The 27,862-nt window shown below is 30.8% G+C and overlaps 3 protein-coding genes across 7 annotated transcripts; 2 read left to right on the top strand and 1 right to left on the bottom strand.

Annotated features, from left to right (window-relative positions):
• Nucleotides 1–12: 12 nt before the first annotated feature.
• Nucleotides 13–14,250, top strand: LOC111029670 (26S proteasome non-ATPase regulatory subunit 13). 2 transcript variants are annotated; one of them, XM_022308785.1, is made up of 2 exons: nucleotides 13–17; nucleotides 12,998–14,250. In XM_022308785.1, the coding sequence occupies exon 2, from the start codon at nucleotides 13,004–13,006 to the stop codon at nucleotides 14,096–14,098; it is 1,095 nt and encodes a 364-aa protein (XP_022164477.1). In that variant the 5' UTR covers nucleotides 13–17; nucleotides 12,998–13,003; the 3' UTR covers nucleotides 14,099–14,250. The 2 variants fall into 2 exon arrangements, with proteins under 2 accessions (XP_022164477.1, XP_022164476.1); XM_022308784.1 differs by lacking the exon at nucleotides 13–17 and adding an exon at nucleotides 10,447–10,579.
• Nucleotides 3,041–19,198, bottom strand: LOC111029669 (caM kinase-like vesicle-associated protein). Of its 2 annotated transcripts, XM_022308783.1 has the most exons (9): nucleotides 18,813–19,198; nucleotides 17,434–17,525; nucleotides 12,816–12,906; nucleotides 9,548–9,751; nucleotides 8,756–8,897; nucleotides 8,154–8,353; nucleotides 7,912–8,064; nucleotides 4,890–6,322; nucleotides 3,041–3,112 (listed from the first exon to the last, which is right to left on the bottom strand). In XM_022308783.1, the coding sequence occupies exons 2-8, from the start codon at nucleotides 17,465–17,467 to the stop codon at nucleotides 4,924–4,926; spliced, it is 2,223 nt and encodes a 740-aa protein (XP_022164475.1). In that variant the 5' UTR covers nucleotides 17,468–17,525; nucleotides 18,813–19,198; the 3' UTR covers nucleotides 3,041–3,112; nucleotides 4,890–4,923. The 2 variants fall into 2 exon arrangements, with proteins under 2 accessions (XP_022164475.1, XP_022164474.1); XM_022308782.1 differs by lacking the exon at nucleotides 3,041–3,112 and having other exon boundaries at nucleotides 4,788–6,322.
• Nucleotides 18,424–27,784, top strand: LOC111029672 (protein FAM183A-like). Of its 3 annotated transcripts, none has more exons than XM_022308789.1 (4): nucleotides 18,424–18,712; nucleotides 26,713–26,816; nucleotides 27,317–27,464; nucleotides 27,591–27,784. In XM_022308789.1, exons 2-4 carry the CDS (start codon nucleotides 26,729–26,731, stop codon nucleotides 27,739–27,741), a joined length of 387 nt encoding a protein of 128 aa, XP_022164481.1. In that variant the 5' UTR covers nucleotides 18,424–18,712; nucleotides 26,713–26,728; the 3' UTR covers nucleotides 27,742–27,784. The 3 variants fall into 3 exon arrangements, with proteins under 3 accessions (XP_022164481.1, XP_022164480.1, XP_022164479.1); XM_022308788.1 differs by lacking the exon at nucleotides 18,424–18,712 and adding an exon at nucleotides 24,804–25,199; XM_022308787.1 differs by lacking the exon at nucleotides 18,424–18,712 and adding an exon at nucleotides 25,957–26,458.
• Nucleotides 27,785–27,862: the final 78 nt, after the last annotated feature.

Here is a 27,862-nt window from a genome sequence, read left to right as displayed (position 1 = left end):
GTACTGAAAAATATTATGTATTATAAAAATTATTATAATTTTTTATGGCTGATAAATATTTACCACACAACTGAATCTACCTACTTAATAGTTCTAATATAACTACAATTAACAGGCTTAAAGTCACTAAGTCAATTCTAAGACATATTAAATCTTATAATAGATATAATATTATATCTCTTAATAGTTAATTCCAAAAAATGTCTTTCCGTATTATTAAAATAAAATGTCTTCACAAATTGTCAAAAAAAAAAAAACAAGTTAATTAAAAGTCTAACAATAACACAGAACGAGAAACCCTTCTATTAGCTAAATAAAACATGTCAAGCTCCAAATTTTCAATAAATTTTATAGCTCAGCTGTTGCCCAAGACCCAAGTGCATAAAGCGTAAATGTATAGTATCTATACAAAATTGAAATTCATTATCAATGATAAATATTAGGTATTATAATAACACTGCATACTCAACAGTATGTATTTTAGATATAGAGATATAGGTTCTACGCATTTATATATATATTAATATATTATCTATCTAGATGAATATAACCGAATGTCTTCAAAAGTGCTTAGTTTATCGTATTCATAATTTTTAAAAAAAACATTCATCTTTATATTATTATAATAATCTTTAAATTAATACGAATGTCATAATATAATTGACACGCAGATAAGATGGTTTCAATTCGTAATAGGTATTAGGTATTAATATTATGAATATATGGTATACGAATACGACGCGTGAACGCTTGTATATTATTGTAACAATATTACCACTTTAAAATGAATAGTGATGTAGGTAGCTTTAAACAATTTAAACGTACTTAAAATCGAGAGCAATCTAATCTATCTGAGTAGTGTAGTGAGCTTATATTGGGTGATCGATTATGTGCCTACACTCGTTACAAACTTTATTTTTAGTCTTTAGATAATTTGATGCCATTGCAAGACAACATTTTTGATAAAGAAATTATATCGTTATCAATTTTTAAGGTTTTAACTTTTTTGAAAGAACTTACATTTTTGATTTCGTATCTTAAATTACAATTTTATCCTGAGTAACAACATTGCCCCATAAAAATCGAATTTCCAACAAATAGACCATATAGTTACCAAAGTATTTAAATTTAAATAAACGGAGTAGTGAACCAACATTTTGCGAGATTCATATGTCACTCTACTCCGCCCATTCAAACGTTAGGTAAACCTTAAATACTAATAAGTTATAATTAATTAACTATTTGTTCAAAATTCTATTTATATGTATAGAAATACTCCAAACAATATTCTGATTAGGAATATGAAATAAAAAATTTATATTATCTTTCAAAAAAGTAAATAACTTGAAAATTATAACAATGACAAATTGTACAACTCATCAAAAAAAGTAAATATTTAAAGGATCACCTTGTTTATTCATTGTATATTGTCGCTCTTGGGTAAACATATAGATAGATGAGTACTTAATCCAGGTTAACTACGAGTCTTTAGTATAATGTATATTATGTAAAATTATATATTTATTCATTATCTAACTGGCTGCCCTAATTTATTAAGTACATTTTTGTATTTTTAAATTTTTCTTAAGTACCCTTAGCTTGAAGTATTTATAATTATAGTCATATCACGGAATTTTTATTGACAACCTAAGTTTTTTTCCTAATCAAAATTCGAAACACAATACTTTTCCTAAAATGTTTAAACTTTAAAGTACTTTAGAAGAAATAGTTTTTTTTTTTTGTTAATAGTAAATTATTATTATTATTTATGTTTAATAATTTTTATAGCTTGAACAAAGGGGAACTCTGAATAAAATATTAATTAAGGTCTACACTGTGGCTGGCACAGATTGTAGTCCACTAAACTATATTAATGAAATTCTTATTACCTAAAAACTTAGGTGTATTGTTCAATATCCGATATGAACACATCAACATTTTTAGAAAAGATTCTTCCAATTATAAAACTTAAAATACATAGGTTGACAGATTGTCATTAAAAAATTCAAAAACCTAAATACGATGAAAACTTTTTAAATTACGTATACCTATATAAATATATATACAGGGTGATTCACTACACATGCTCACCCTCATTTTTTCTAATAAATAATACATTTATTCAAATTTTAATTTTTGGAATTTTTAAGTATACTTAAAGATCACATTTTAAAATTCTTAAAATTTCTTTTACTACTTAAAGAATGTCCTGTAGTCCTCTTTTTTTTAATGCAAATAAACTAGTGAATACTTTTTTTGAAAATTTGTAAGTACCATATTTAAAATTCGAACGAGTAGTTTGTCAATTAATAACATTTTTGTACCTACTTATGATAATATTTAAAATGGTTTTACAAAACTATAAATGGATATAAACATATAATATTTATTATTATACTTAGACTATTTTTACAAATTATTATTGTTGATGGGTTAATATTAAAGACTACAATTTACAAATAATTTGAATATTAGTAATATTACCATAATTCCTACTTCTAAGCCCATTAGTGGGTACACGAAGTCAGAAAAATTATCTGCTAAATAATTTACAGAAGAAAAAGAGGGTTCTCACATTTAAAAAATAATTTTGTATAACCACAGGACACTCCTAAAATAGAACAAAAAATCTCAAACATTTGAAAATATGGTTCTTATGCATATTTAAAAATTTTAAAAATCAAATTTTGTTTAACTGCGTTATTGATTTAATAATTGAGCCGAGTATGCTTATCACTCTGTTTCGGTATACTGTGTTCTTTAAAATTAGTCATTGAAATAGCTACCTATACAAACACAACAACTGCATTATATAAAAATAATATTTTTCAAAAACACGAAATTCAACTTAGAACTTTAGTGAAGTTAAACAGATGACTCTGTATACATAATATATTATAATATGGCAGTTATAAGTACCTATACCGAGATTTTTAAAAATAATTATTCCAATTTAGCGCCCATGCGATTTAAAGCTAAAATCGTGTTGGTCGCCCGAATCCACTGTTTTTTTATTACGTATCGTTTCAATTTGGTCTTGCTCAACGTTTTCCGTCGTTCTGCTGTCTTCAACCAATTGTGTCTGAGCGCTTCAGCAGCCGTCATCCGGTTCCTGTGCACAGAGATAATATTGAATTACAAATAATATTTATGTGTTATCGTGATAGATAATATGTATTTGAATAAAGAGATGTACTCAGAAAAGGTACTGCAGTACAGTATGGTATATGTGCCGTGTGTGCGAAACAATTCTGCGACAACACGTTGACAATAATAAAATTATTATAATTGCAGACCGTCAAAAATGCCATTGTAGTTCGACCATATTATGATTAAGTAATGTGTATACAAACAAACTCGAACTCTTTTTTCGGATTAAGCAAAAACAAACGCAAAAAGAAAAAAACTCATACATTAATAAAATATGTAACTAATAAAGACGACAATGATTTAATTGGTATTATTACGTTTAATATGATGTATTATGTTATGATTTTATGAATTTATGATGCTATGTCGATTATTGCTAAGCTTTAGATATTCTGGTTTTTTTTTTCTCGCTTGTTAGGAATGGCGTCGTTTATTCGCTTACACATCCGATACAAGTTGTAGATAAAATTACTATAATATAGTGGTTAGAAGACGTCGGATAATCGTAGGACGAGTAATGGCTATAATTCAACATAGGTACGGTCGATACACTAGTTACCAAATTCACTATATTATATGATATCAGTATAAAAGTCATGGTACCTATATATTATATTAGAGACATGGCATTAAATAGGACGAGTGAAAAAAATTATTTAAAAATTATACGAATCAAATACACTAAAGCCTAAAATAATAAAAGATATTTATATATATTATATTACAATTTCTTGATAATACATGTTTTGACAGATATTAAAACAATATAATATTATGTTTGTTCATATAATATACATTTTTAATAAGTACTTAAGTATAATTCTATAAAATTGTAGGTATACATCAAACGATTAAAACTATTAACAATTTAATTAATCCTATATTGAGCCAATATTTATTTTCATAATCATTATTTTGTATAATATTATGTGGTAATTAGTAATCAACACTTTTATTACATAACGAACATGTGAGGTCATTTATATAACAAAATCTAGGTATAATTAAAAACTAAAACGCGACCACTACTTTGGTATAATAACAAATAATATGAATCAAAACGCAGCTATAGTAAAAATAAACAACAAACCCTGTGTTTTTACAAAGTAGAGATAAATAATATGAATAATAAAAAGCAGATTTCTTTAAAAAAAATTTACCAATCAAAAAATAAAACACAGTATATATAGTTAATGTTGTGTATCGGCAATATAGACAATTATTGGCACAGGTACAGTAAGTAATACAAGTAAGAACTGCAGTCTACATTGCGGAGAGCACCTTTGATATTATATTATATATATTAACAACACGGCGGTAAAAAAGATTTGGTAACTATACATTTGAGTAAACAGCGTGTGAGCCTGCAGTGCTTTGAGGTTTAAACGAGAAAGTAAGTTATATAAAAAAAAATACTTTAAATATAATTTTCCTATACATGGTGGTGGTGATTAATAATGCGCAGTCATCGATTTTCCAGCAGTATATTATAAGGACCGAGGGGATGTTATAATAGGGATTCGGAGCGGGAACCCGTACTCGCGCCCGTATAGAAATAAGATATAAATGAAATAGGTACGTGTTGTAGATCTATCTATACACATTTAAGATTTACATATTATTAATTTATGTTATAAATAATGAATCATACACTCACACATGTATGCATTTACGTTTGTGTAATATATATATATACATAGCGTATATAAATACGTGTTATATATATATATAATATTTACTTGCACGGGGTGCCATCGTGGGGCGATGCGTATATCAAGTGGACAAATTGGGTTCGGCCACGGTGTCGCTGCCGCCGTAGAACAATTTGAGTAACATCTCTCTGGCGGAGGTCGACTCGTGTTCGGGGGATGCGCGCTTGCTGTGAGGCGCCGACCGACATGACGACGACGACGACGACGAAGACGCCGCCGCAGCCGCGGTCATGTAGTACAACAGGTTGCTGACGGGCGGCGGGGACCCGGCCGGCACGTCGCGGTTCATTGACGAGAACTTGAACTTGGGCTTCCGGTCCGTGACGGCCGCAGTCAGGTGCTGCCGGTTAAGCAGCAGCTTGTGCAGGCTGCTCCCGGAACCGCCCACGTTGCTGTCCTGCTGCAGTGCTTCCGACCGGTCTCCCAACATCATTGTCTGCAGGTCTCGCAGCTCCTGTCCCAGGAAATTGGACGACGCTGCAGCCGCCGATGACGTCCGGAAGTTCGAAAACGTGTACGATACGTCCGACGCACGACGGTAATTGTTGCTGCAGTTTGCATTGTTCGTCTGCGTTCGAAAAGTCGTATGAGAATGAGACCAGGTGGTCGTTGACAGCTGTTGCCGGTCCGCAACACCCTTCACGATATCCACCGCCGGTGTTGTGTCGACGGCCGCTCTAAAAGACGTACCGGACGTGTGTTGCGGTATGCTGAAAGTCGTGGTGGCTGTGTGTTGCGGTACGACTGCAGTCGTAGCGGCTGTGTGTTGTGGTATGCCGGGAGTCTTGGTGGCCGTGTGTTGCGGTACGGTAGAAACCGTAGCGGCTGTGTGTTGTGGTACGCTGGAACTCGTAGTGGCCGTGTGTTGCGGTACGCTGGAAATTGTGGCGGCCGTATGTTGCGGTATACCGGAAGTCGTGATGCCCGTGTGTTGGGGTACGACAGAAGTCGTAACGGTTGTGTGTTGTGGTACGCTGGAAGTCGTGGCGGCTGTGTGTTGTGGTACGCTGGAAGTCGTGGCGGTTGTGTGTTGTGGTAAGCTGGAAGTCGTGGCGGCTGTGTTTAGCGTACCGGCCGCCATCACCCTAGATTCGCCAGTGGTGGTTTCGGTGGGTATTGACATGCTGTCTTTGTCGTTTCCGGACGTCTTTGAAGGTTTACTGTCCTTTTGCAGAATTCTGAGCTGTGCCAAAGACGGCGATATGGAAGCTATCTCCAACGGCGATTGGCTACGTGACTTGCTGCACAACTCTTTCAAGTTCTCTTTGCTCGCATCCAGTGGCAAAAGTAATGCGTCTTGACCGGTGCATGTTGTAGTCTCCACCACCACCGGCGCCTGTTTCGTTTTCTCTTCGATTTGTTTTACTAATTTTTTGCTTGAACTTTTTCGTACCATTTTCTTCGGTTTTTTCTTTTGCATCCATTGGTGCGATAAACACTCGGTGGCAGTCAGACGGCTCCTACAATCAACCAACATACACACACAATAAAAATTCGTAGCGAAAATCAAACATATTTATATTGGAGGACAGAAGGTATAGATTATTATATCTATCACTGGAAAATATATATTAAAATAGGATCCCACACACACACGTTTTTTAAAATAATATCAACATAAAAACTTATAAAATCACTGATATTTTTAGTAGGTACGTAATTATACATTCAAAGTATAAATATTATGTATAGGTTTCTGTACAAGTAGTCAAGTCTAAATTAGGACATATACTTTACAGTAAAATGTAAATAACAACTAAATACATTATAAGGTAATAATCAATAGGTATATAACAACGGTTTACTGAAAACATTAATACACCAATATAAAAACAGAAATCTTATTATGATTTTAAACTGCCACTTTCACATAGGTACCATGAAAGTGTATAGAAGAATACACTGTTTTTAATAAAAAGTTAAACAAATACACTCATTTTCAAATAAGTTATAATCCAAACAATATCTTATAAAAGTCATAATCTTTTGATTAAATCTAGAAAAACCTAAATATCCTAAAAACACATTGTTCTTTGTATTTAATTTAATTTAAATAATTTATTGTACTTGTAAACTAGGTAGTTAACTATGCATTCAAATATAAACACAATGCATCAATCAAAAGTATTGTGTAGTTTATTTTTGGTGATAAAATATATTGGTCGGAGATAAAAATACCAAGACTTGAAACAAATGTAAATGCATTAGGTAATTAAATAACTATTTAATTTCTTCAACATAGTTATCTACACAGTATATATTTTTTAAATACCAATTATTAATTGACTTATGATTGACATTTAAATCGGTGAACGAATTATAAATTGTTATGCAAAGTAAAAATATTATATTTTTGTTTGCAAAGTACTTATAAAGAATGATGCGTTAATGTAAACGATAAAGGCACTTACGAACAAATTGAATTAAAAAATATTTAGATCCAAGTCTCAAGGAACTTGAATCACATTTACGAGCCAGTAAAATTGTTATAAATTAGTTTTCATGTTAATTAAATGCAGCGAAGCACGTTTGTTTATAAATCACATTATACTGATATAATATTTTAAAAGCTTATGACTCACGAAGCGTCCTTGTTATAGTCTATGGATTATTATTATAATGTATTATTGTATTAGTGTTAGACTAAATTTGTAGATATTTCAATGCAATTCAAATGCAATATGTTAGTAGGTAGGATACTAGGATTTATATACAGTATAGATAGCCAGGGCCGGTGCTAGTGAATTAATACACTTAACGGTAAGAATGCAAGATTCAATTTTAACTCCCCTATAATTTTATCATTCTTCTAAAATGCCACCATTTTAAAAATAGCTGTAATGCCCTGAACCGGTCCTGATAATATATCTTTAATCGTCAGTAGGTGTATAGTGCGTATTCTTATAATAAGAAATGACACATTATTAAACAATTGTTTATTAAAATATTAAGTAAAAATTAGTAAAAAAAAATTATCAGTGAGTTTTAATTAGTGCAATATTATATATTTATATATTGCATAATACTGCAACTCAGCGAATAATCATACTTGTGATCTTTGACAAGAAGCTTTTTGATGAAATCCTTTGCGTCGTTAGATATGGAATCGAATGCTTCATCATCAAAATCATATTGAGCGATTGTTACGTTGGACATAGTTTCCACGTCGGTTTCTCCCATAAAAGGCGACAGACCCGATAACCTAGATTAAACATGTCGAGTCCGGATTTAATATCCTAAGTATAGATACTGAATTTAACTTCGAATAGATATTATAAATGTATTACTTACAAGACATAACATATTACCCCTACAGACCACATGTCTGTTCCGAATCCAATAGCATCGAAATTTACTACCTCTGGCGCTACAAATTCTGGTGTGCCAAATAACACTTGAAGTTTATTTTCTGGATTGAATTTTCTGGCCAAACCGAAATCAATGATTTTTATACGATTTCCAGTTTTAGTTAAACACAATATGTTTTCTGGCTGAAATCCGATTAAGGCAATAATGTTTAGATTTTATATGAGGAAGTTTAGGTTATATAATATTGTATAGGTAGTTCAAAATATATATATAATTAATCAAGCTAAGTGCAGTCGTCAATAGGTGGCTTCTTATTCAACATTTTACGTCTATGTTATTAGTCTTATTACTCTTAAACCACATAAACTTATTGTGCATAAACTGTATAGATTGTTCATTTCTAATGAAAAAAAAAATAAGAAAATCGTATAATCGACTATATTAGTACGTATGAATATACTATTCTGCGGTATTGCTTAGAGTAATAAACACTAATACAAAACTAAAGTAGGTACTATTAATAATACTGCAATAGATATGTACTATACGTGGCTATGTGGTAATAGCATATACTTAAAAGGTACCTTAAGGTCAAGATGGAGTATATTTTTAGAGTGAATAAATTGAACTCCCTCACAAATCTGTCGCATGAATATCGTTACAGCTTTTTCGGTCAATACAAAATCATCACCAATTACTCGCTCGAATAATTCACCTCCCTCGACTCTGAAAGAATTAAATAATATCCGTATATACATATAGATACGCGATTTTATAAATGGAATCTTAAGTATAAATATAATACGGTGAAACCTCCAAATACCAAACACTCGATCACCAAAATTATGTTTGTTTTTCGGAGGTGTCCGTTAGGGGAGGTTTCACTGTATAAATATAAGGGGTGATTTAATGTGTGACACTATATCTTCATTTCAGAAAACACAAACATTCTTGAAACATTTTTTTTACATAATTTTAAGTTGTTATAAGACAACTATTTGTTATCGTTATCATTTGTAAGTTTCTTACTCTTTTGAATGATAAATTACATTTTTAATTCCATACGCCAAAATATAATTAATTTATTAAGAGTATTACGATCTATAAGAAGAATATTCTGCTTCAAAATATTAAATTAAAAATGTATGTTTTCAAGAGTAAACATTTTAAAAATGATAATAGATATGAAAAATATTTTTTTGCTAGAACAATGTTGTCATTTACTTATTTTTTTAAAAACCAAGATTATGTAAAAAAAATATTTTTAAAGACCGTTTATAATTTTTGAAAAAATGAATTATTGAAATGTTTGCATTTATTAGATCACCCGGCATAGATATTTGAACTTTCCAATCATAATAAAATATTTCAATTACAATTCTAAAATGAAGCACATTGCATTATTTGCTTCAAAAGCATCGTAGAGTTGTATCAGTCTGGGATGTTGAAGTTCACACATTATTTCTACTTCTCTTTCCACATTTCGACGATCTTGTTTATGAACAATACCGACAAATTTAGCAGCCAACATAAGACTCGTAGCCTTTTCTCGACATTTGAACACCGTACCAAACTTCCCTCTTTTAAAAGAAAAACAAATACATAATGTTTTAATGAACGTACACATTGGATAACCTGTATTATGATTGAAGTTAACATCGTTAGGTAATTTCATTATTAATTATTATTATGCATCTGTTTTATTTTATTAGGTGTATTCCTTATGGATGAGGTATTAGCAAAAAGGTTGTGCATGGAAATGATGGAATATAGCCTAAAGGCTAAGACTCCCTATAATATATTTTTATTAATTAAGTGTGTAGGTAGTCATTTTAGACGAACTGACTGCTTTAGATTTATTTTATGAGCAAGAACTTCGACGTACAATTATAGTCCTTATAATACTACCAAAGCAATGAGTGAAGACTGAAGAGTGTACTATGGAAGGCGTAACAACATAAAGTGTGTTTTTTAATTACTTGATTACTCCTTCGAACCGTGGTGCAGGTAGCAGGGTAAGGTATTTAGATATATTATATTATATATTATTGAATTTTTTTCGTCAAGATAGCTTACATCACTGCAAGATGTTGTTACGCCGCTCCCAATGCTATTATTATACACAGTTCTTATATTCTAGAGTATAAGGCTTAGCCACTTATGCGTACAATATATTATATTGTTTGAAATATTGTTGCACAACAGTTGGCATCACCGTAATAGTCTCCACCTCCCTAGACAAAAGTAATGCCGGAATCGTGAATTGTGTATTTTGTTATCAATGTTTTGATTTGTGATATTATTATTTCGTAGTTTCGTACTTATTTGAAGCACTCCTGCTCAACAAACTGACATCAAATTTCGTCTTCGAACTTAATACTCGCTTGTCTTTTTATTGAAAATATTATGTAAGTATTGTCTATTATTATTTCCCTAATGTTAAATAACACCTAGTTTGTTTGAAAATATATATTTTTAAGTCTGTATCCAGGTAATCGGTACTCCAAAATCAATCTTTCTTTATTAGGACACAATGTCACAATGACTCAACAGAAATGTATACTTATAGTTGTTTATCTCATTTTTTGAAGCTAGAAGTCGAGTAAACCAATAATTGGAAAATAACTATTGTTTTTGTAACATTGTAGGATAGGTCATTTTTATGTATCTTAGTATCTATCTAGCTGTTAAATTTATTCAAGTTAATTGTAGCAAATTATTTTAAAAATCTACAATCCTTGTTTGCTAATGAGTTTTAAAATATTTCAAATTAAATATGAATTTAGTATGAATAATATATTAATATGTACTTTTTTATATTTTGTAGTATAATTTTCAAACTTGACGAAGAATAATCATTAGTATTTTATGTGAAATTATAATCATTTAACTATAAGAAACCATAATATTTTGAATAAACATACTATTTCAAATTGATTTATACAATTTATCTTATTTTACCAAATAAATATATGTACCATTTTAAGAAATAGACAACTAATAACGTACTTAGTAGATTTTCTATTAATTTAAAAGTAACAATTTAAACAAAATAAATGTATGTTCTTTTAAATATGAGCTTTTATTTGATTTTATAACTATGTACTATTATTAATGTATGTATTCAAAAAATTAACTACAACTGTAGCCAAATGGGTAAATATTTCTCTATCTTGAAATATTGATACAATTAAATTTATGAATTAGAAATTTTTAATTTAAACTTGATTCAAATATTACTTTTAATACTTTTATAATAATATCCCCTGTAAACAAATTCATCAATTGTTTTCTTCATCGAATAATTTTTAATAATTTTTTTTTTTTATTGATCTTGAGCTCTGCAACTGTGGCCATTAGCTATTAGTAGGTATTGTAGGTTTTTATTGATGGTTTGTAGGTTTTTGGTACGGTAGGGGGGAACACGTGTGTGTTTGTTTTGGCAGAATTTCGAATGGGGCACCCGTAGGTTACTGCCATGCCCCGGGGGTGGGGGATGGCAGCACTTGTTCTCCGGTCACCGCGACTTGTTCGGAGAAAAATGCCGCCCGGTGGCCGAGGATCGAACCATGACCGGCTGCGTCGCAGCGGAAGCGTCAGACCACTCGGTCACCTCATCCCCATTTTAATAATTTATACACTATTGTAAGGATATCATTTATTCAAAAATTAACTTTTTGTTTGTTATAAAAAAACTTAGAAGCAATAATGAAAATTATATCTTTTAATATTCATCCCATAAGGTCATAACATTAAATTTAAATTATTTGTGTTTTAATGTAACCTATTAATTTGTTTATAATATGGATGTTTATTTAAATGCCTTATGCCAAAATATTTTTATTATTATCATAAATTTTAAATATTTACAATAAATAGCAATGTGTTAGCATTAAAAATGAATAATGTTTAAAATAAACTTGTTTTTAAAATTGCTTAATGAATATGAACCTCCTACCATGTACATTTCACATCATTTTATGTACATTTATCCTAGAATATTGGTACCTACTAAATGTTTATTTTAAATTAAACTGTTTTTATAATTTTATATAAAATAATAAGGTATGAATTCAGAAGTAATTATCTTTTGAAAGGATTTTCACAACAGTATTACCATAGAGTTTTAAGTTGTTTTTAGACAGTTGGCATTAAAAGCTTTATATATTTTATAAATAGCTTAAAGCCAGCTAACATGGTTGTGATGGTCATTATCACATAGTTGGAATATTTGGGCTAACTCTACTAGTGCCAGTAAATAATAATTTACTTTGTGCACAACCTACGGTTTTATAATTTATCTTTTTAGCACTATTCGTATGTACAATTTATAATTAATAATACAGTCTACAGGTATTTGTTTGAAATATTAGTTACAGTTAATTTTTAGATTAATTAAGAGATATATTTGGCAGAAGTACTAAATGTATACCTATGCCATATATCAATGTCGAGTCAATGTATTAAGTTTTTTTTAATTTGGTTACAAGTAATTATCGTAGCTGTATTAATATAATATATGTGACTTATGTGTTATTTTTGACAGTGCAAAAATTAAAATTAGTATTATTTAATGATCTGGCCCATTAGTCACATAATATAAGTTAATAATAAAACCTGTACAAAATGTGTAGAAATTCTTACCGTCCAATTTCAGATTGTAGCTCATAGTGTTCTTTCATATCTACCCCTCTACGAATTGTAATATCTTTGAAAGGAAAGCTAGGTTCTAGTTCTATAACATAACAACAATATTTTAATTATTACTTACATACATATTGTACTTAAAAATAAAAATCGTTTAATCTCTATGTATTTTTCTATAGTACAAAATGGCACAAGCTGAAGTTGAAGTGTCGGAATTGGAAGAATTACAAACCAAAAAATTATGGCATCAATTGACTTTAAAACTTTTGGCCTATGTTAAAGATACAAACATTCAGAAAAAAGTTGATTTGTTGAATTTCTATACTAAATTTATTCAACCTATAGAAAGCAAAATGAATTCTTTTGCTTTGGTTGAAATTGTTTCATATGTAATTCCATTTATCAAGGAACCAAAAGAAGCAGTTACTTTTTTAGAAGTACTGGAACCGAAAGTTAAAGACAAGGTTGAAGCTTTAATTTTTGCTAAGGTTCTAAAAGGTGAAATACTTTTAGATAAATTGAAAAATCAACAAGACTGTTTGGTCGTTATTACTGATGTTGATAAATTGCTGAGTGATCTGGATGAAATTTCCCCTGTGCATAGCCGGTATTATTTATTGGCTAGTCATCTATATCGTATTCAAGGAAAGCACACTGCATACTACCGCACTTGTTTGAAGTATTTGGGTTCAATTGACTTGTCTACAATTAGCCAACCGGATCAAATGAGAAATGCATTCTTATTGGGACTTGCTGCCTTACTAAGTGATGATATCTATAATTTGGGCGAATTGCTCATGCATCCCATTTTAGATTCACTAACCAACACAACAAATTATTGGTTAGTAGAACTGTTAAATGCATTCAACACTGGAGACATCACAAAATTTGCCAAAATGAAGCCACAATGGTCTTCCATACCTGATATATCAGTTCAGGAATATAAACTCAGACAAAAAATTTCCCTACTTTGTTTGATGGAAATGACATTCAAACGACAAGCTAAAAACAGGTGTCTATCATTTCAAGAGATTGCACTTGAGACACAATTGTCATTAGAACAGATCGAAATGTTGGTAATGAAAGCATTGTCATTGGGTCTAGTCAAGGGTAAAATCGATCAAGTCAGTGAAGGTGTGTACTTGGAATGGGTTCAACCAAGAGTGATGAACAAACAGCCAATATCAGGTATGATCGGTAGACTGGACACATGGTGTTCAGAAGTCAAAAACATGCAGTACAGGATGCAAGACGAAGCCCAAGATTTTTTGAAAGTTTAAACATTATATAGTATATTTATTATGATTACGGTCTGTTTATAAAATATTCTTTTCAATTACAACGTACCTAACACAAATGTATTCAATCCGATGTATTTTATAATATTAATTGTTGTAAAACGTACAATAAAATTGTGTGTGTAACATAGAAATGATTGTGCATTATGTTTTTCATTTTAGTTTTCCGGTATCTACTGTAATGCATATTGGCCGTGTATTGTGTAAGTTCTATGAATGATTTTTTTTTCTTGATTTTTTAAATAGTACCAAAACACTTTCTCTTAGGCAACGTATTTTGGCGGGTTCTCAAATCGCTACCTTAATAAGTTCATATGATTATGTGCCGGAAGGGCCAATTATTTATCTCCGATCTGTGGTCTATTAAGTTTGTGAAACATGTTTACTAGATTTTTTGGTTGTTTCCTCAACGAGGGAGTCAACAAAATAGTAAAAAAAAAGAACTATGCCAGTAAACGGTACGGAAATTCGGTTGGCAGACGTTCAAAAGCGATAGGTGTGCACTCTGAGCACACGACGTACACTTGGTAAATTATACAGCGATCGCAGTCCGGCGTCATTCATTACACACCGTTAAGGCGGTTGAGAGGAGCAAGAGTCGGTGGTGTGTGCGTAGTCGGCGGACCCGGCCGGCGGAACTTTTATAAATAGGTGAATTTTTCGTACACTCGGACGGAAAACAAAAAAGAAAATATGCGGTCTTTGTTGCCAAAAAAAAAAAATTACGTTTATATCGCCGTACGTTGTACGTTTATAATAATATATTTTCATATTATTAATATTATGTGTATATTATACGACTACAACATGCGCGTATAATATAGTAATAATAATATAATAAAATTACGCTAACGCAGCAATAGAAAAGAAAGACAGCGTCCGGTCGGCGGTCGGAGATACGCGTTGGACTATCTAATTTTAGCACTGCCGACGTATTATTATTATGTTATAGACTATTATAGAGTCGCCGCCGCTGATCTCGCAAATACTTTACGCTCACCGGACCGATGAGCTTGGACAACGACGACCGTGTTCTTCGGGTATTGTGACGGTTTTTTTCCACCTTGTCACCGCCTACGTACGGATCTCGCGAAATTCGTACCGCGTATAATAGCTAGCTAGGTATAATATAATATCATATTATTCATTCTTCTACATCTGTCATCAACACACGCACGTCTCGAGTAAATGTTTAAAATTGTCGACATTAGGTTAGGTTACGCGTACTTGCATCGTGATTGTTAATCGAGGTACTGCCCACTGCCTAATAATAAAAACAAAAACACATTTAAAGATTCTCAACCATCATGGCTAAGCCCGAATTAAGGTGGGGGGGGGGGAGTCTTGAGATTCCCGTTCCTTCAGCATAAAATGTATGTCTAGTATTTTTTTAGTACAAAAATTATGATAATTTCTATGATTTTACTATTCAAAAATTAAATGCCTATAGGTAGGTACGGAAATTCGTGTGTTTAGGACCCCCTCCCCCATTACTCCTATGTTTCTAGTATTGAATTCCCATGGTCTGACATAATCCCTAACCTCAGGATTTGCAAATGATATTAAGGCCAAATCTTTGGAAAATGCTCCAGCAGTCCAACCTCATTTCACCAAAAGAAAATATCCCGCAACGGCTCCATCATCCCGCCCCAGCCCTGGTTTCACAACTTTAATCTCATTAGGAAATGCATAGACACCCTCCTATTCCCGTCTTCGATTTGGCCACGCCCTACTTCCCTCTCATTTATTTAAACTCCCTACTTTCAGCACACTCCACAACGATCTGTTACATTTCTCATCTTATATCGCCCCAAGTTATCATAAAAATGCGTCACCAATTGTCCATTTTTAAATCTTTCAATACATTTTTAACCCAACAAAAAAAATATTTTATTCTCCATACTATCATTCTTCATAACTAGAGACCGGAATATATACACTAAAAATATGGCAAATATGCAAAGCAAAAGGGTCAAAATATGCATTAATATGCACAAACAATTAGAAAATATGCTCAAATATGCATCATAAATTCATATTACTTTATATCTAAATATTATCAACACAATTTTTAAGTATTAAAAAACATCATTTTATATTTTTTTAAACAATTTAAAGAAATAAAAAATAAAAAATACAATATAAGTGTTGGACCTTTCAACATCAAATTGAATAAACAAAATATTTAAATTTAAAAAAAAACCATTATTTTTTGTTTCCATGGTATGTTCGTTTTTGAAACAAGGTATATATAAAGATTCTAATTTCCAAAATAAAAACATGAAATAATATGATTATTTACTAAAACTGTAAAAATATGCACATTTTATGCACTTACAAAAAAATATGCACCAATCCTCCGAATATGCAAATTTAACCAAAACTAAATTTGATCGATGGAATCAGTAAGGTCTGAATCGTCGACATTTCAAACACTCATAATAGCATACACTCAGTATGAACATGCAAATGCATAGAATTCCAGTCTCTATTTATAACTATATAGTGCAAGCTATAATTCAATTTATAATTTACAAATTAATATTTCAATATAGAAAGTTTAAATTCAATTTTATATCTGTCAAAACCAATAAGATCGTGTAAAAGTTTGAAAAAAATAGTTCTCATCATTAAAATGTGTTCATTTCAGTTACCCAGTTAGTAAAGACACTTAAAATTCAAATTTTATTAAAGTTCATATTGGTGCCATTTATTCGATTTATTTGATTTATACATTTTTATTTTTAACAAAGGTCAACGAAAGTAATATTATTTTAATTTTATAATATTTATTAACAACAGTAGCCAATAAGTAATTATTAAGTTGTATGCCAATGTTACTTTGTTCAAATATTTAGTACGAACATGACGTTTTATTATTTTCATCGTTATTATCATACTATAGGGTCTTTCTAAACTCTAAAGGACTTATATCTTAATCCAGACTTGATCATATACAACCATGCCTATTATACGATTTACTGACTTGAAACAAGAACTCCATATTCACTACAACATTTTTATTTTGCTATAAAATATAGAGATTTAAAGTCTAAATCAATTCTTCAATAGAACTTTGAAAAAATATGTAGTTGAATACTTTCCAAATAATGAGTACGTTTAAGTCTTAAAGGACTTAAATAAGTAATTATTAAGCGACAGGGTTCTCGAAAAGCTTCTTCCTCTTGTGTTACGACAACGGTCTTGTGGCCGAGACGTAATCATCTATGATCATTGTGTGTGTATTATGTATAATGTATGTACTATATATTATACATTTTATTTTACAGTAAATTAGAAGTAAAAAATCAGTTTACCTCCTACTGGATCTGATTCATCCACTTTAATCATGATTGTTTTGGGGTCTCAGCACCCGAGTGTTGAAAGATAATCCGTTTGTTGACGTCCTCTGAAAATATTACAAAATACAAACTGTATTAATGGCGGAATAATACGCTCGCGCAATAGGTCGATTTCAAATTCATCGTTTTGGCGCCATTTCTTGTGTTGCCTGCGCCGCGTTTAGGATGCCACCATAATAATATATTAATACACTGCGCCTATTTATTATAAGGGCACATGGTAATTTTGAAAGAGGTTTAAGCCCCAAAGCACTATTCATACATAAATGTAAAGCTTATATTGCCATAATAAACAATAAACAATATCATAAGATAGATATACGAATTTGACTCCTTTCAATAATTAACGATTCGTCTATATCCCAGATCATATTTTTTTCTAAAAAAGTAATTTTTATTATTTTTTGTGAATAAACAATTCACATTCCTAAAGACTTGTTAAGTTAAGGAGTGTTAAAATAATTTGTGTTCCAAAAACACGTATATTGGTGGCTGGGAACTTGGACGTTTTTCGATTGAATCTGATGGGGTGACGGAAAATCACTTATCTAATTCGAAGGGGTAGCACAAAATTAACAGTTTCCGAAAAAATCTCCAGGCGACGCTATTGGCAATAAAATATATTACATGCTCCCGTGTTTATAAATAGACTACCATATACATATTATTATTCATACACATAAATGAGTGTATAGCGTGCACGCGATAAAATGTACAGTTTCCATAAACAAAATCGAGACTTGTCCGCGTCGCATACGTACTTTAGGCATCTACGATTGAATTATAATATTATATCACATTTATGGATAAGGTACCTATAAATATATATATTTTTATTTCACGCAGGAAAGTGTACAATAATATACGGTTTATGAACATTATTATTTATTACTTATTATCAGGTTTTCGAGAGGAAAAAAGTGTTTATTTTTACTTTTTATAATCAGTCATATTCGGGATTACATCGCAATAATTAATTGATTGGTATTTACTATTTATTATGACGATAATAATATTGCATTATAGTCGTAACGAAAATCAACCTATATCATACAGATACGAGTCAGCACCTACACAGTTTCACTCAATGTAGCCATGTAGGTACCATATAATATATTAAAGGTATAGGACAAACCAATAGTATATTTTGTTTCTGCCCGCCATGGTACCATTTAATATTATACTATAAATCATCATCTTCTCAAAAATCTCACGGTAACTACGAGAGAGGAGGGTAAGTATACCTAAACGTTGTTTTGTACAAATTATAATATATTAATAATAGTCACTATCGGGTCACGCGTGAAATACAGTTTGATATATTTTATAAATACCTGAGTATAAAAAACCAGACCGACGAACGGTATTATAGTAAAAATGTTTTTTTATTACGCAGATACGCGTCGGATTCGATTTCTAAAAGCCGTAAACCACCGTCATCGAGTGTAAATGTCGAACGGTTTGTAAAAACAGAATCGAAAAAATCTCGCGACGGCCGTGAAAAACTTATTGTCTGTCGTTCGGATCAATCGAAGTGCTCAATATGCTGTGCGATTAAGCGATCGCAGATTGTCGTCGCAATAATTACATAGATCGCGCAATGCAAAATATTATATTAAAATGTGGAACGGGCGACAGACCACCACCGCGACACGACGGCGATCGGACGAGAGAAGCAACTGTCACGCCGGGGCAGGACGCGCGCTAACTGCCTCGTTCGTCCGGTGAATCATTCGTGTTTTCTTTTCGTTATCGTGAATAAGCCGACGGACGACGAGTGGCGAATGGCGACGGCCGTCGACCGGCACGCATACGACAATAATATAATATTGACGTGCGATGTGCCTATATTTGAACCATCGAAATTAATTGATTAACGGGAACGATATGTTATTTTGGCAGTTTTGGTGCCACGCGATTTTCGTCATTTACTTTTCGAAACTTATGTATAGGGAAATCAAAGTTTTGAATTGCGCTAAAAAAAAAAATATATTGTGCAAGCTATTAGTTTTGAAACAATATTTTGAAACATTGTAAGCTCTTATAGGTATTATTTAAACGTTAAACCTCTGTTGTATTCTTTTAAATCCAGTAATTTTACAGAGGGTATCGTTTCGAGTAGATGCCGACTGGGTAACCTTTAACGGCTAAAACAGCGGTTTCCAATCGGGGGGAATTCTCCCCCCCCCAGGGGGGCATATAAAGATGATGAAGTTACGAAAATAATTATGTTATTTTACAATGTGTAATATTTAAATCATTATATTAGTTATCACTTATCAGATTATCGGGCATCGACAACAATTATTTATTAAGTATTATATAACGATAGACCGAGATATTATTTAAACTTCATGTTAATATTTTTTTTTTATATTCAATATTTTTTTATTAGACTTAATATTATTATTTCGTAAGTTGATTTATAATACAATTTAAAAATGATGAAAATAATAAAAATAAATAGTTGTATATTGTTTAATATATAGTTATATTGTGTATGTTTTAATTGTACTGCTCACAAAAAAATTCACCTTAACTCTAATTTAAGGGGGGAATGAGATTTTAGTAAATTTATTAGGGGGGCTTAGAATGAAAAAGGTTGGGAACCGCTGGGTTGAAGAGTGACAACTGACAAATGGGTACAAATTATTTTTAAAAAAGGCTGAGTTATAACTTATAGGGTCCGCATGATTTTCAATGTTTGCATAGGTACCAATGATTATAAGTAACACCCCTTCCCCACACAAAAAAATCTTGTTCTCGCTACTGCTGCATGGCGTAGGTACTTACAACTTACCATCATAAGTTCATGAAAGACCTTATGTTACAAGGTCTATGCTTACTATACTACTATAGACATTAGTTGTCAAGTTAGGTTAGGTTACGCTAACCGGTTTAAAAAGTTTTATTTTTATTTTTATGATGTAAGCAGCTACTCAGAAATTTTTTTTCAACATTTTTCATTTAAGGAGGTCTTTAAACAAGAATTTTGAGGTTGACGTTGGAAATTGAAAAATTTTTTGTGTATAAATGGTTGCCATTAACTCTTCTGGTATATCAGGCATACGCGTGCATCAAATCATCGGGTTCATATCGCCTCGTTAAAGAAACTTTATCTTAAAAGTCCTAATAATCAAATGTATGTTTGTAAGTTGTAACTTATATATTCAAAAACTACTCGATTAATTTTGACAAAAATCTCAGAGATTACCTTGTGACATATCAGGAAAATTAAGTGAGTACTTTAAAAAATATACCAAGTGCTGTACCTAATACCCGATTTCCAGTTGCCAATCGAGGTCGAATTATTTTCAAAAAAATGCTAAATACATTGACGCCGATGTGCCGGTGAATTGCTGTTCATTAAAACTGAAATAAACTGCACTCGGGCGAAGCTGGGTTATTCAGATATATACAGGTAGGTAGGTATTAAAGTCTAAAATAGTTAAATTTACCTAACCTTCCCAATTAAGAGTGTTCACCGGGACAGCAGGCATGGTGTGATCTTGCTGCCCCTGAACGGTTTGAATAGATTTGTAAGGGCCGAACAGATCCAACCTAGGCCACCGTATAATACTCTATAAAAAATAAGTTGGTTATCCAAAAAGTATTGAATCACCAAGCTAATCTTTCTGTTCTTAGGTCTATCTTTAACACATACATTATTAATAATATTAACATTCATTATAAAGATGTATGCGACGTATATTTAGCTAGAATAATTGATCGAATACTTGGAATAATTATGATTCCTCGTGTCCCGTTATAAGTCACAACGATGCAATACACAAATACTAATATTTATTTCTAACCACCATCCTCCAATCTATCGCAGTAATAACTTCATATTTGATTTGTCAAGTTGGCTAGCTGTTGCTGTGGCATACTCGCATATAATATTCTGTAACGTTTTTTTGTTATTTGAATGTTAACTTTTCTATAAAAAAAAATTGGCCGGTAAAAATATTCACTGCCCCCGACTTGAAACCCTGCCGATTATAATAGTATTATTAACTAAAGTCTATAAGATTTTAAATAAAAGTCTAGCCTTTCTAAATTCTATACATTTATAAGACATTAGTAAGTACTGACATTATATAAATATGAAATACAAATATAAATTTTACTTATTTCAGTTTCAATGAAGACATTTTCAAATAATTTGTATAATATTACGTCATATTATAATGACTTTTGTTCTGTAAAAAGTATAGTCCATTTGGCACTTGATATCAACTTGAAATCCCTCCCCTCTCAGGTCGGAGTGACAAAAACACTCAGGCTCAAACGTATGTGCGTTGTGCGTATCATTATATTTTAATGGACATACACGACGACATGTGACAACAACAACAACAACAACAACAACAACAACAAAACAAAAACACCTACAGGCTACAAGTATAAATTGAGTGACACTGTTTACTGTTTAGCTACTACAATAATACACACAGCAGCAGAGGAACGACAGGGTGGATATTTGCAAAACAAAACCTACAAGACATAGCTTTACTATACTAAAACAGTAGTGTAAAATTGAGCTCGCAAAAAAAAAATCCCGAATATACGTAGGTTGTATATTGACTCGATGATATTATTATTTCGTATGCGGATTACAGGGGATAAATTTAAGTGGTAATACACTTGTCATTTTCTGAAATTAATTTTACATACTAATATAATAATTCCTACATATTTTTACAAAAAAACTATTTTTTCATCAGTTTTTAATTTTTTAATTAAGGTTTTAATCACAGCCTGTTTTCTTTTACATACTCAATAGCCACTTTATCAGCAAGTTATTTAGAAAGCTTTTCTAAATATGTTGATTTAGATAAATATTATAAATACGCCCCATTTCAAAGTATTAGTATTAAGTAAACCCCATTTATTCAAATAGTTTTTTATTATACCTAGATATGGGGCTACATTTATCGAATTAAGTGGTATTAATTTTTATTATTATTTATTATTCACAAACACACACGTGTATGATACGAGAAAAATTATTTATTATATTAACTTTATAAAGTTATAAATCAATCTCTGTTTGCTTGGGCTAGATCTATCCACGCCTTTAGTATTATTATTGTAATTATTTCACTAAATTACAGTATACATACATATCATACATGTATGATTTATCTAGGCACATAGCATATTTACATATCTTATATATATATATATATATATATAAAACTCTCAGTTCTTACTTCCTGGGTTTTGTAGTTCCTATAGGTTATAGTCGAATGTGTTTTAAGGAAAATAACATAGGCAATTTAATATGACTGTCATTAAATGACTACGAGACTAAAAAATTTTGATTTTTTTTTAAAATAAATTCAATAATTTAAAACAATAATAATAACTGCATAGTAGTTGTATAGTCAAATTAGAAATAAGAAATATTTATGAAATGTCGTTAGTGAAATAGAATTTATGAATGACGCGTGATGTCACAAGTACTTATACGAAATCTGCTGTGCCGATGACAGACATAAACGCCAAAGTGTGAGACCAAAAAAAAAAAAAATCGGCATCGTACAAAAACTCCAAAAACTGTGGATACCGGTGAGATGTTAATGAATTAACTGTGCCTGTGTGCTTCATTCCAGATGGCAGACATTGAATTTAGAACTATGTATATCGTTCAAAAACTTCAAACGTATAATATTATTAATTCTTAATCGACAAATTTATTATTTATCTGATTACGATGGTCGATGGTGTGTGCTGAGTATTGTGTTATAAGTTCATAACATATTTTTATTTGTTAGCAGGTACTTAGTTATTATTCATGTAAGCTTGAAAGGAATTTACGAAATCTTCAATTGTGCAATGAAAGAGATACTAGTATGGTCGTGAAGTAAGTCGAGTAGAATGTGTGAAAAAAATTGGATTAAAAAACCAACCAATTTATTTTCATTTATTTATATGTACCTATATTATATTATATTCTACCCTGACAGTTTTAAATATTTTGAATTATACGTATAACATTTTTATTTTAGTTTTGAAGACACTTTTTACATTGATATAAATCATGGATAGTCATAGTCAGACGTAAATAACGTTTGAGAGTCCATAAAGCCCCCCCTCCCCCATTTTCGAGCATATTTTTTTTATTTACCGTATGATACAGTATATAATTGATTCAATTTTCAACATCAATAATATCTTTCTGGCAAACAGTAAAGTTGATACTTTTGAAGATCAAAATTCCTAGTACTTTTCTTAATTATTTTAAAAAACTGGAAAATTTACAATATAAGCCCAGTTTTTAACAAAATTTTGTGTTTGTGTATACCTGCAAGATATTAGTCGAAATAATGTTTCGATAGTTCGATTTTCAACTACAGTATCTTTTCCAATGGGGAAGTGCATTTGGGAGGTATATGCAGCCGAATTCTAGTGATTTACTCGATTACGCTAAAACTCGACTCCAACAGTTCATGAGAGCAATTACTCACTTGTCCACCTTAATGTTAACATTTTTGTGTGAGATTTGTATATACCGAATACCTATAGAATAAAATATTCTCAGATTTTCAACATTGCGAAGGAGATATTTTTTGGTTACAAATTTCATCTAGTTAAGTCATTTAGAGAGTTAATAGAAATGAGGTCCCACGAAAAACAAGAATGATTTTGGTAAAATCAATTTTGTTTTTTTTTCATTTTTGTTATGTAGTTACCTATTTTAAAGACGAATAACCACCACCGTCTTGAAATTTTCATCAAGTATTTATATTGGCATTTTCTAAGCCACCAAATATTGGATAGTCACTAATACTCACTATGATAGTACATAACTTTGAATTATGTAACAAAAAAATATTTTCACAAACACTAATAATTTTTGAAACAATCACGAGGGCCTTACGTTAAAATAATCACCTTGTATAATAAATATCTAATCCAGTTAGGTACATTATTTATATTTATAGCAGCAATCATAAAAGTTTACACATACCTACATATTATTATACTGAGTTCAACTGTTCAAGTACGTAGTTCAGATAATCAGATTTTAAAATCAAATCGGAACTGTTTGTAAAAAAATAAAAAACAATGCATGTTGCATGCATGGGATATAATAATGTAGGAGATACCTCTTTAACTAGGTGAGGTATATACCTATATATATTATATTGGTGTAATAGTTTTTTATTCAAATATCTAGGTGTATATATTATTCTTGCGTGAATGGCACGTATTAGGAAAAGTTACCAGACATATTATTTATATATATATTATAATAATAAAATCGTCCGTCACGTGCACGTAACAGTCAGAATATTATTATTTAGTCATTAGTTGGGAGTAGTTATACCTACGAGTCGTTCGCAAGATTTTAAATTTCACATGAATTTTAGAAAAATTATACATTTGTTTTTCTTAACGAAATATTTTATAATAACATATTGTAATTTCAACTAATTAGTACACCGTATAGTAGTATAGGATATTTACGACTTGACCAGTCGAAACGCAAACATTCGATTAATATTTTCAATGTCATGAATAGTATAGGTATTAAATTTATATACATGTGTATTAAGACCGAATTTTATAACCACTCCGTTTAAAGTATAGGCTCGATACATACATCCCTGATCCCTGTTATATATAGATAATATTATACTTAAATACCCATAATTCAACTTCCTCAACACCTGCAATCGCCACCACGTTAAAGGATCGCGAATATTTCAAAGGTACGTAAAATAAAACTACAAAATGAATTATAATTACATTTTGATTTAGCATTTCTAGGCGACAGACAATACATCGCATTAAATTGGGTATAGTTATTAAAGTCTGTGCGATCCCTCATCAGCAGAATATGTTTATGAACATTCAGATTTCAGGCATGGATCTAGACTCTAGAGTAAAGATCTGGGGAGGGGGGGGGCGCAATTTTTTTAAAATATAAAATTACAAAATTGGAATCACTATCCAACATGAACTAAGATAGTACTATCTTAGTTTGTGCATACCAGAATGATAATTATATATTATATTATCAGACATACATGTGTAATTTGAAAATATAGTAATGTCAGGATCTGTAGAATTATTAAAAAAATGAGGAAATTATGTCTGGGAAGGGGGGCTGGACCCCTAGGCCCCCTGTGAACATAACATTTTATTATCTCATACTCTCATAAATTACTCGTTAATGTTTGTTTTCAGCTCTCTACTACCTACGTGCAACATAGGCAAAACGCAATTTTTTCAGTAATCTTGGGGTAATAAGATCACATTTTTACAAAAATTATAGAAGATAATATTTTTTGATGTTTTAGATTTTATAGCCACACAGGTATTATATTTTATTATTATTTGACTTTAAAAATAAAATATAAATTGTTGCGAATTGATGTGGATATTAAATTATTCTGAGACAATATTTTAACAAACTTCAAAAATATTATTTTCTATTATTTTTTTTAAGAGGTGATTTTTTTCCAAGATTACTCAAAAACGTGAAAAAATGATTTTGCGTGAATGCGTTTGAGCTTGTGTTTACCCCATGTCTGTGGTGCGCGTAAGGGCCTGTAAAGAGACGAAACAAATTGAGCCCTGACATGTTCTGAGTCAATTGAAATAAAAAATGGTGTTGTGAGTTAAATACACTAAGATTGTATCTAAAAATATAATATTTTATAATGCAACAATAAATCAAGCTTATAATTTATAAAAATAATATTACGCGTAGCCATAGGTCGGTGCATAGGTTTTCAGATTCTCAGTTAAATATAAATAAATATACGATGTTTTTCATCACGACTAAGTTCGACTATTTTTAGGCTCTAAAATAGGTGTAAATAATACATGTTATTATGTAGGAAAAATATTTTAAACAACATCAAAATTATAATATTTAAGTCTGCTGTAAACAATGTATTGATCCCAAGTCTGCATATAGGGTCCGGAAAGTAACAATGGGACTAGCAAATTTATTAAAACTGTTGTATGCTTTAGTATATGTACGAGGGTTTACAACAAAGAGACGGTCGTCAGCAGACAAGACAAATAGCAATCATTAAGGGAATAAGAAAATATGCGATTGATTGTTGTTTTGCGTAGCGAATGCAACACTATTATAGTAGACGGTAGCGAAGGCGACTAATAACCATTTTATTTAATGTCGTGTTTGTTACATTCATAACAAAAAACTACAAACTGCAAGAGGAAAATATTCTGTATACGAATTTTTTTTTCTAGACACACGAAACACACAATGTACAACTACACTCTTTTGGTTGAACTGTACAAAAAAGAAAAACAATTTCAGAAAGTTTACACCACGTTTCGACCTAACTTAAAAGGTAAATTATGCATTTATGATAGCTTAACTGTGCAATATGCATTCATTCTAATACGTTTTTCAATTCAGGGGCGGATCAAACTTCACCAACAAATGTTGTGAAAACTAATTATTATTTGGTATACAATATACATAATATAAATTATAAGTACTTATTTTAACCGTTGAGGGCCTAGATTCTAAAGCAGGGGTCACCAAACGGCGGTCCATGGATACATTTTATTTGGCCAGCAGACAAGAAATTTATTTATAAAATTAATATTCTTTGTAATATGAATTTAATAAGGTTGTAATTTTATTTTTTTTTTGTTTTGCTTTTACTTTCAATACAATTTAAAATGTAATATGCAGGTAATTTTAAAGGTCCCCGAAAATTTCCCGAATTTCCAATGTGGTCCTTCAAAAATATGAATTGGTGACCCCAACTTTAGAGTATCAATATATTTTCGTGGTACTAATGGTTAACTTGACAAGTATCTGAACACAATATGTAATTTATAGCATCACCTGTAACGGGAAAATTTTATGCTCGTCATGAAGCAAATGTTAATCAAGGAGAACCAAACTATCACTACATAGAACTTTTGGCACAAGCTAAATCTCTAGGGCCAAAGAACAAATTTCCGTCTCCAAAAACTGAAAGTCAAAGGTAATTATTGATGTGATACTAATAAATAATGACAATGAAAAAAAATAGTTTTTTGTAATATAATATACATTTTATTAACTGTAAAATAATTTGAAGCAGCATATCACTAATTTCACTTTTTTGTAGGTATGGGTGGCACGATAAATCTTTCATTCCACGAAATGAAGATATTTTGATGTTTCCACATGTGGAAGCCCCCGAAATAAAATTAGACATTATACTAAAGCAGAATTATAAAAATGAAGTACCATTTAGTGGAATACCTTTTAAATTATAATAAAACAAATTATAGAATCATAGAATAAAACTGTATTTTTTCTTTTCGGTTTGTATCATTTAAACATTTTAAACAAGATATTTCTTAGATATATTACAAAACATTATCTATAAAAATTTAT

This window comes from Myzus persicae, unplaced genomic scaffold (genome assembly GCF_001856785.1).
Source record: "Myzus persicae strain clone G006 unplaced genomic scaffold, MPER_G0061.0, whole genome shotgun sequence".
NCBI classification, from domain to species: domain Eukaryota; kingdom Metazoa; phylum Arthropoda; class Insecta; order Hemiptera; family Aphididae; genus Myzus; species Myzus persicae.
This window is presented reverse-complemented; position numbering and strand designations above follow the sequence as displayed.

Bases quoted from the DNA above. Each gene is read 5' to 3' on its own strand.
- LOC111029670 (XM_022308785.1), top strand. From the start codon at position 13,004: ATGGCACAAGCTGAAGTTGAAGTGTCGGAATTGGAAGAATTACAAACC.
- LOC111029669 (XM_022308783.1), bottom strand. From the start codon at position 17,467: ATGATTAAAGTGGATGAATCAGATCCAGTAGGAG. The intron at 12,907-17,433 runs GTAAACTGATTT...GTTATGTTATAG, and splicing joins TGAATCAGATCCAGTAGGAG to AACTAGAACCTAGCTTTCCT. The intron at 9,752-12,815 runs GTAAGAATTTCT...TTCTTTTAAAAG, and splicing joins CTACAATCTGAAATTGGACG to AGGGAAGTTTGGTACGGTGT.
- LOC111029672 (XM_022308787.1), top strand. From the start codon at position 26,430: ATGGGACTAGCAAATTTATTAAAACTGTT. The intron at 26,459-26,712 runs GTATGCTTTAGT...TTTTTTTTCTAG, and splicing joins GCAAATTTATTAAAACTGTT to ACACACGAAACACACAATGT. The intron at 27,465-27,590 runs GTAATTATTGAT...ACTTTTTTGTAG, and splicing joins CCAAAAACTGAAAGTCAAAG to GTATGGGTGGCACGATAAAT.